Source organism: Pochonia chlamydosporia, chromosome 3 (assembly GCF_001653235.2).
Source record: "Pochonia chlamydosporia 170 chromosome 3, whole genome shotgun sequence".
NCBI lineage: Eukaryota > Fungi > Ascomycota > Sordariomycetes > Hypocreales > Clavicipitaceae > Pochonia > Pochonia chlamydosporia.
The window spans coordinates 1,488,797-1,497,556 of NC_035792.1; the positions used below are offsets into that span (position 1 = coordinate 1,488,797).

The 8,760-nt window shown below is 49.6% G+C and overlaps 4 protein-coding genes across 4 annotated transcripts; 2 read left to right on the plus strand and 2 right to left on the minus strand.

Moving 5' to 3' along the window:
- Positions 1–349: 349 nt before the first annotated feature.
- Positions 350–2,674, minus strand: VFPPC_04354 (hypothetical protein; the record flags this gene model as incomplete). The annotated part of the gene is made up of 1 exon (XM_018283724.1): positions 350–2,674. The coding sequence occupies one exon, from the start codon at positions 2,672–2,674 to the stop codon at positions 350–352; it is 2,325 nt and encodes a 774-aa protein (XP_018144899.1).
- Positions 2,675–3,428: 754 nt separating this feature from the next.
- On the minus strand, positions 3,429–3,581 carry VFPPC_17739 (hypothetical protein; the record flags this gene model as incomplete). The annotated part of the gene is made up of 1 exon (XM_022429428.1): positions 3,429–3,581. One exon carries the CDS (start codon positions 3,579–3,581, stop codon positions 3,429–3,431), a length of 153 nt encoding a protein of 50 aa, XP_022285534.1.
- Positions 3,582–4,664: 1,083 nt separating this feature from the next.
- Positions 4,665–5,021, plus strand: VFPPC_15772 (hypothetical protein; the record flags this gene model as incomplete). The annotated part of the gene is made up of 1 exon (XM_018293525.1): positions 4,665–5,021. One exon carries the CDS (start codon positions 4,665–4,667, stop codon positions 5,019–5,021), a length of 357 nt encoding a protein of 118 aa, XP_018144900.1.
- Positions 5,022–5,132: 111 nt separating this feature from the next.
- VFPPC_15773 (hypothetical protein) lies at positions 5,133–5,342 on the plus strand (the record flags this gene model as incomplete). The annotated part of the gene is made up of 1 exon (XM_018293526.1): positions 5,133–5,342. One exon carries the CDS (start codon positions 5,133–5,135, stop codon positions 5,340–5,342), a length of 210 nt encoding a protein of 69 aa, XP_018144901.1.
- Positions 5,343–8,760: the final 3,418 nt, after the last annotated feature.

Sequence of the window (8,760 nt, forward strand, 5' to 3'; positions counted from 1 at the left end):
TCGAGCTGCGTGGCGTATGGGTTGCTTGTAGAGTTGGTGTATCATTAGTTGTGACATCTGGGCTGTGGGCGGCAATGTTAGTATATGGACGATATAATGACCCTTCAAATCAAACTGTGTCTGCACCCTTACACAAGTATACCGCAGACAGATTTTCAAGCAATTCGTGTGCAAATTCAGTATCTGTGCTAATTATCCGTCTAGTTTCCCGCCATCACAATACAGGATATACCCATCACATACCATACAAATTGAGAATCCTACACATTCCCTTTCTAACCCAATACCCAAGTACATCAGTTACTCGCTATGCCAATCTCACACAAGTGTACAAACAATCTACACAACCCTAATACCGCCTCCGATACCCCGCCGGCATCATAGGATTATACCTCTCCCTACTACCCTCCCTCCTAGGCAAAAAGTCCCTCGCCCTCCTCGGCCCCCAATTCCTATCGCTAACATCGTCGTCATACCAATCATCTACTACCTCCCGCCTGTACATCCTATCACCCAGCAGTCTGTCCCTATCCAAATCATCATCCCCCCTTGCATAGTGATAGTCCCTCTCCCGTCTGTACGTCCTCTCCCTGCGATTATCATCCGCGATCCGAATCTGCGCCAGCGTGTCCTCCAGATCTAATCTATCCTTGTGGAGCAGCTGTCTCCCTCTGTACGCGGAGATAGCTCGCGGCGGGGTACTGGCCTGCAGTACTAACGGTCGAATGGCGTCTTCCTTGCCCGCATTGTAGGCCCTCTGGATGGCGGAGTCAAAGTCCGGACCGGGGGCTCCGATGGTGGACGGCGGCGATGGAGGGATGTTGTAGTCACGGGTTTGTTTGGTATTTTGCCGGGAAGATTGGTCGACACCGAAGTGCTCGGGGCGGTCTCTGTCTCGGCGCTGGCGTGATTTGGAGTATCGCTTGCGGTAGTACCGGCTGCTGGAGCTGATGGATGATTCGGGTGTCGTGTACTCTGCTTCGTCGGAGTCCCACGAGCCGGAGGAGGAGAGGGAGTCGCGGGAGCTGCGTGGGCTGCGGGGGGTTTCTTTGTAGGCGCGGGGAGTGCGTCTGCCGGCTGGGGTGAAGGGGCGTTGGTGTTGTGTGGACGTGGACGTGGACGTGGGCATGGAACTGGACATGGAGCTGGGGTTTGTTGACATGGGTTGGACGATTGGTCTTTGTGGCACTTTTGGTGGAGGAGGTGGTGGTGCTGCTTGAGGGATCGGGATCGGTATGGGTTGCTGGACTTGAGGTTGGTGATGCTGTTGTTGGTGGACTTGAGGTTGGTGATGTTGTTGTTGTTGATGGAGTTGAGGCTGCATCTGCTGTGGCATCATCGCGGGACTGTGGTTCATCTGCTGCGGCATGTTCTGCAAGTTTTGCATATTCTGCATTCTCTGAGCGTCGGCCATTTGTCCCATGGGCATGTTGTGCTGTTGTTGTTGCTGATGATGCTGCTGCTGCAGCTGATGATGATGCTGCCGCCTCTTGGACCTCGATGCAATCTTCTGATGCAACATCTCCATGGCATCTTCACTCCTCTTGGGTACCCTCCTAAAGTAAACCGTCACGCCAGCCCTCTCAAACTTCTTCGACTGCTTCGCCTTGTCGCCCCTATACTCCTTTTCACCACGATACTCCTTCCCCTTGCGGCTCCTATCCCTATCCTTATCCTTGTCTTTATCCTTATCCTTTTTATCCTTCTCTTTCTCCTTGTCCTTATCCTTCTTCGCAACATGAACCTTATACAACGGGCTCTTCTCATCAATCTCCGCAAACTTACACTCCAGCTGCGCCAACACATACTCATACCTCCCATCCTCCTCATACCGCTGCAGACTCTCCTGCGCGCGCTCAATCTGCCGCTGCACAATCGCCGGCATGTCGTCCTTCTTGTTCATCGCCGTGTCCGTCTTCTTGTTCAGGTCGCGCACCTTGCGGGTGGCTTCCTCCTGCGAGATGTCCGTCTCTTCGGTCTGCGTGGCGCGCTCCCAGCTCGGGACGACGGGCTTGCCGACCTTGTCTGTCTCGTTGGGGTTCTGGGCCTTTTCCATGCGGATGACGATGTAGCTGGATAGTTCTTCGCGGGCGTCTGCTTCGGTCATGTTTTCGTGGCGGAGGTCGCTGATGTGGATGCCGTGTTTGGGGCGGCGCTCAGCAGGGGGTTGACGAAGGGGCATGCCTTGGTTGGGGAGGTTGAGGTGTTGCTGTTGTTGCATCTGAGGTTGATGGTGAAGTTGCTGGTTGGGATGCATTTGCTGGTTCATGGGTTGGTGTTGTTGTTGATGGTGTTGTTGCTGCATCTGAGGATGCTGTTGGTGTTGTTGTTGCATCTGAGGATGAGGTTGACGTTGGTATTGTTGCTGCTGCTGCTGCTGTTGCATCTGGGGATGAGGCTGGTGTTGATATTGTCGTTGCTGAGGCATAGGCTGTTGGACGGGGTTGGAGTTTGCCATGCCGTAACCATTTGCAGAACGAGGCATTCCATTTTGTACCGGTTGTGCTTGTTGTCCTGCTCCTGCTCTTTGGCCTACACGGATGGGAGGCAGACCATTTGCTGGAGGAGGTTGAGGAACGGGAGGTGGAATAGGAATTTGCGTATTCATGGGAGCACGGTTCCCGGCGTTGGTGTTGGCGTTGAGGTCGATAACCCCATGGGGGAGTGCAGACATGTTGGGTGTTTCTCAAGGCCCAGCCTTAAAAGAGGTATGATTTGAAGGATAGTGTATGTGAAATGGAAAGATATCTTGTTTGTGTTGGTGTAGTAAAGTGGTGATAGTGTACAATGTAAGAGGAAGTGGAAGTCAAAGGTTTCGTGTAAGTCGAGAGCGAGCATCAAGAACAATGAAAGCAGGCATCATCTATAAGAGCGGGGATCAAGCATCCCTCCACGCAAGCAGCAGAGCCTCGTCCCTCATTACCGAGACAAATATGCAGTCACCTACCTGACTGTTCATGGCATGCAAACGAAGTGAGGCGGCTGTCGTGTGGTCTGTATGAACACCGGCCGCATGGATCGGTCCCAGAAAAGGTCACGAACTCAAAGTGTGCCTCACCTTGCAACACAAGCAGGGAATAAATACAAGATACCTCGGGTGTGGGAGGGATGCACCATCCGCAGCAGCAACTTTTCCTTGAACAGCCCTGGTGTTACTGCGGGGAACCAAGGTCTGTCTAGTTCATCGGATCTGGATGTCGTTCATCCAGAGTTCAGAGTTGAGTCGGCAAAACGAGGCGGATTTTTACAAATTGAAATTTCCTAATCGGGACAGCTGGATTACACGCTGCAGATAATCAACACGCCACCTTGCCCATACGAACAGCATTCTTTTTCACTTATCATGTCTCGACTACATGATCAAACTTTTCATTACAGCCCTTTTTCGCTTTGAGTCAAACCTTCAAGAGTCAAGAGTCGTAAACACATCAAACAAGGCAACCACCGTACCAACAAAGACCAAACACAGCTTCTCGCAACTTCCTCATGCAAGCCGCACACACAATCGAGCCAACAGTCCGCCACGGTGAGGCGACGTGCAGAAATCCAACGCGTCCGCTTGGTCCAGCGCACCAATACATAAGTCCGGAGGATGAACTATCTGGTGGTGTGCAGAAACGCCATCGCCATTGGATCGTGGAGCAGACAGTAAGCAGAAGATGGACAAGGGTACGCCTTTTTTTTTCAATCAAGCTCAGTTAGCTAATCAACGGGTCGGGACGAAGGTCGCCATTTGATGTGTCTTTTCTGAACTTGGAATGTGTGGCGTGATAATCTGGTACTGGCCGCAGCGTGAATAGCCTCAATGGCCACGTCTACACACACTGGACATCGAGATGCCCGTTTCAAAAGAGCGGTCTGCAAGAAACTATATATTCTGGTGGTGTACGACGTGCCAAAGGTGTTGCACTGCAGTTGAACGATTGTTGTGTCCAAACGCCAATCACAGCATTTTGTGTTGTGAACAAACCGCCATTACTTGGTGTTGGTGATGCATTGATTCCTGCTGACTCCGATGCCAGCCTTGTTTACGAAACAATTCGAGTTCAACTGCATGAAACAAGAAGATGCAACATTTGAAAATTCAGTCACGCAATTGTTCATCTAGGCCGTCGTACAGCCCAAGCCTCGTCTGAACATGTCGACAAAGCCCAACTTGGCCCCCATCACTCATGCCTTCTTCAGCCATGTTTCAAATCACAAATTTTCATTGTCTCTCCTCGTAGAATCCAGAATTTTCAGTTTTTTTTTTTCTTTTTTCTTTCAAACCCGTCGTAATCAATGCGCCGAGCGGCCCCCATGCAGGCCACGTCTTGTCTTGGAATCCCATTCCAAAATGAGGCTGCCGGCATGAACATCCCTCTCACTCGATTCGGAAGCCATGGCTGGCCATGTGATGTCTGCATGGCGTTTTTCCACTTCACAATTCCAGATAACACCAAGAATATATTGATTTCACTGTGGCGAAATTCACCTGCAAAAGTGGCAGCCTGTCCGACGGCTGAGTGGAACGGAGAAGTGCGACTTGTCTCTCCTGTTGTGTGACGTGCTGCCGCGTAGGTTCTCACGGGTATCACGCTTGGTGTAAAGTAAATAATTACCTGGTAATAGGAAATGTCACTGAGTTACACCCGATTGAGGCATGGAGAAAGCAGCCTTTGCATATGCAGCCTCTGTTCTCATGCACACAGCCCGGACCGGACGCAGGTTTCTGTGTCGATTTCGTGCAGCCGGAACAAGGCGGAGCATTCTTGGTGGCAAAAAGAGCAAGAGCCGCATGGGGAACCGGATCTGTCATTGGACTCTACTGGCGAGGTCTTGTGGTCTGTGGGAAGATATGCATCTCAGACCGGGGAAGAGTTGACGTGCTGCATTTCACCTGCGTTGACAAGGCCGGCCAACATGCTTTTCTTGTCTCCCGCATCGTCTGTGCTTTCATGTCCATACTTCCGAGACTGGTACCGTACAGGCTCTGCCAATACTTATGCTGCGGCCAGATTATCCGTCGGAAACCACAGTAGACCTTGTTCTGGCCCTTGATGCTGCCTTGCCATCGTGTAAGTGGCCTGGATGCCTGCCGACGTGCCGATCGGCCCCAAGTTGACGGTCTGTGCAGCATTACTTGCCTGAGGATGTGGTGTTCTGGAACGGGTAAACTGTCTTGGGAGCCTGTGATGTCCTTGCCAGGTTTTGTCCGTTACGTGTCGGCTGAAATGCTACGTTGTGGTCACAGAAGGTTGACCGTCTTTTGCGTTAGGTTTCAGGTCACAGTTGAGGCATCTGAAAAAGGTTGTTCCAAAAAAGAATTCATCCATCTACTCCGTAAACTTGAGGAGAGATAAAGAGATACAGTCCGTGGTCCAATGTATTTGAACATATCCAAGTATACACTAATTCAGCTTAATATGCCTCAGCACACAACGCGATATGCGATACCTTTCCCCGTTCTAATTCTTCTGACCCCCCACTGTAGGTGCTTCGTAGCTGTTGGGCCAAGCGAAATGAAGTAATTACAGTCCTGGCAGAGCTGGGTCTCAGATCAATATCGGGTGCAGCCGGTGAAAATGTCTGAGCTGTCCTGAACGGAACGAGCAGCTCCAAATCGTCATTCATAAATTCAAGGAGAATACGGAGTAAACATGCCAGAGACGATGAAAGAGCCAAAAAGACCACCCCATGCACTACACCATCAGTATAGAGTGTTGCTCCAAGATTTGTCGATATGCCTCCTTCGACGCTCCCCAAAACGGGGGTTGAAACGCCAGCATCTCAATTCAACGAATATGTCGGCCACGTAGTATACTCTCCTTCAGACCAGAAGTGTATTCATATCCACCAATACTTGGCCAATGTGATAATTGAGCAGCACCTCGCTACGTGAGACATTCGAACCACCGCCTCACATATATGTCGCTTGGACTCCCTCCGCAGCAACTCACCGGGGGTATACGGAGTACTCCGTACTAGAGACAATACCAGCAATTTTGTGGGCACAGTCTTCGTATTGCTTCTGCCGGATATCAGAGTATGTATGTCTAAGACTGCTATTGCTGATATCCAAGTTCCGTGGTCGGTATTCAGTAGGAGAAAACGGCTTGCCCTTTCAGCTCATACATGTTTGACGCAAGGTTCTCGTATAGGTCTCAAGCCTTATTTATTTACATCAATCACCTGAATTCTGTATATTCAAATCAGATTCAGATGAATGACGCAATATCCCATACTCCCTTCACGCCATCACTAAGTCTGCCCAGGGTGAAAGTTCTTACAAGACAGGTCTCAAACTATTACACCTTGTATGTAACTCTAATCAGTCAAATAAAAGGTCTGTTAATCTGTCTTCCTGTATCTGACGAGTGAGATAAGTATGGCCAAAATCAGGGGTTGCGGAAGGATAGGTGAGAGTATAAAGCTGCGAGGTACCTCAAAGTTAACCCTTGCATTTCCCTCACTCAAGCCCCTTTGACGACTCGAGACGACGCCAGTGTATTACAATGCCAGCTGTTACGCCAATTACGCTGACATTGCCACCTTCTCGGCTTTGGGTATCGTCCACGCATGCGTAATTGATCCCAGAAGTGTCCCTATGAGTACGAGGCGTGAGGCCAATACCTCCTCATAGCGCATGACACAAACTGACACCGCAGTAGAGTCGTGATGCTCGAGTGAGAGAAATACATGCCACTTGATTTGCCAACAGGGAGAACCCGGTACGACTCTGGTAAACACCTCCAATCCTGCAAGTATCTTATCAACCGCCGTGGGAGCCCATGTGTATTGACATCTGACAGGATCAACTTACTTACCGGCGCCTCTGTGGTAACCACGAGGAAGCCGACGTGGGTGATTATACACCAACCCTCCCTTACTTCATATGCCTCGAATGGGGTGACCAGTGTGTCAAGACCTGCGGCTCTGAATGCTGTGACAAGCGTCCTTGTGGAGGGAGGAGCCCAACCATCCCAACAAAGGAGCACAGGGATGGGTAGATGGAGATCAAATAAGCTGGAATAGCCTTTGTTTCCATGTTGTTGTGTTTCTCCGTTAGATGTACTGGGCTGAGTCCCGGCAAGGAAGTCGAGAGAGCCGGTCGACAAGGAACTCGACCCCAGAGTATCGGGTTCGGCCCGTCGCAGCTGACTTGTCTCTGGGGATAAGCAACTGGGCAGTATAGAGTTCAGTCGGGCGAATAGATATCCGCTGATTACATGTTGAGAGCCGTGTGATGCTACTTGCGCTGCCGTGTCTGACACGGCAAATATGCACAAGGGGCGAGAAACAAACAGTGAACATGGATATTATAATTATTATCTAGCATTTTTGCTCCAATTGAAAGCTGTTTTGTTAAAGACAAAAGTAAGCTAGAACGCAATACGTAAGTGTCCAACTTATCTCCAAGCTCTGTAGGTTGATATATGTGACCAACATCACAATCGAGCATCCTACCTTGCATCTACAAACAGGAAGTGCGCAATGGTATGTTCTTACGCTTCTTACTCTAGAAGGTATCGTTACATTTATTTCCCCACGATGCCAAGAAACGGCCAGAGCTAACGAGCGCCTCAAGATATTTCACCTACACTCCCCGAACCACACTGCAGCTCATGGCACATATGTCACTAAAGTATAAAAAGCCATCTCAATCAAACCATTTAGCCGCCAAACGGTCCGATAAAACACTGCTAATTTCTTCAATTTTCTGCAACAATAACTCGACACATTCATATTCGCACCGCTCATGGCTTTCGTAGGGAGCCATCCAGGAACATGGCTTGGAAATGCCGCCAATCCAAACGCCAACTCTCCCGCCACCAAAAACACTTCCCATGCCAGCACGCAACGCTGACCAATAATGCACTATACACACATTCTGCATAGATATAGCCATAGTTTGTAGATGTCATCCACTCGGCCGCATTGCGTATTCGCCGTCAAAAAGAAATACGATGTCACGAGCAGTGGTTTCCGGAGTATATAAGAAGGTGGTGGTGAAGTACATGAAAGAAGCTGTGATTTCGCCATCCTCCAGACTAATCATATACACTTACATTACCACCAAATATGCGCTTCGCTCTCGTGACTCTTCTTTCGATGGCATTGGCTGTCACTGCGGCCCCAACGGACGCAGAGCAGGATTTGGAGAAGCGATATGTGTGCCGTCCCGAGTATAACGATTGTCCTAGACAGTGTGCTGCGGGTTCTGTGTACATAAATTGCTCTGGCTCTGTGGTATGTCGGCTTGTAGGTTGTTTGAAGTGTGCTGATGATGCTAATTGTTTTAGTGCTCCAACTACAAGTGTTACTGCAACTGCCACTATTAGTGATTCTTTGAGAGCAATCATTTGTAGCTAAATTCTGGTTTGAATGCAGATCTGCAGGAGGTCGGTGATGAGAGATGTGATATTGGACTGGTGGCGAAATCTGAGGGTAGCGGACGGTGCAGGCAGTCCTCATCATTGACGAAGACCTTGGTTGATGAGAAACTCTGTCTGTGATTGTGAAGTCAATATAACTACCGCTATCTCTTTACCGAGTTTCTTTGGTGCCGTTGTTAGTTGCGTTTATATGGTGAACCTTTGTGTATGTGTAAGTAACGTCGCGGCCTTCACGAAGTCATGGCTAGAGGCGAAGAGAATCGATTAGATATTCTGCGTGGTTTTCGCACTATATGCCAACTCTCTGCTTCAAAACTTAGAATTTGCATTAGTCTCTTTGTTTTGATCATGATGCTCTCCCCCTTCGCATCCCTAGTATATGCAA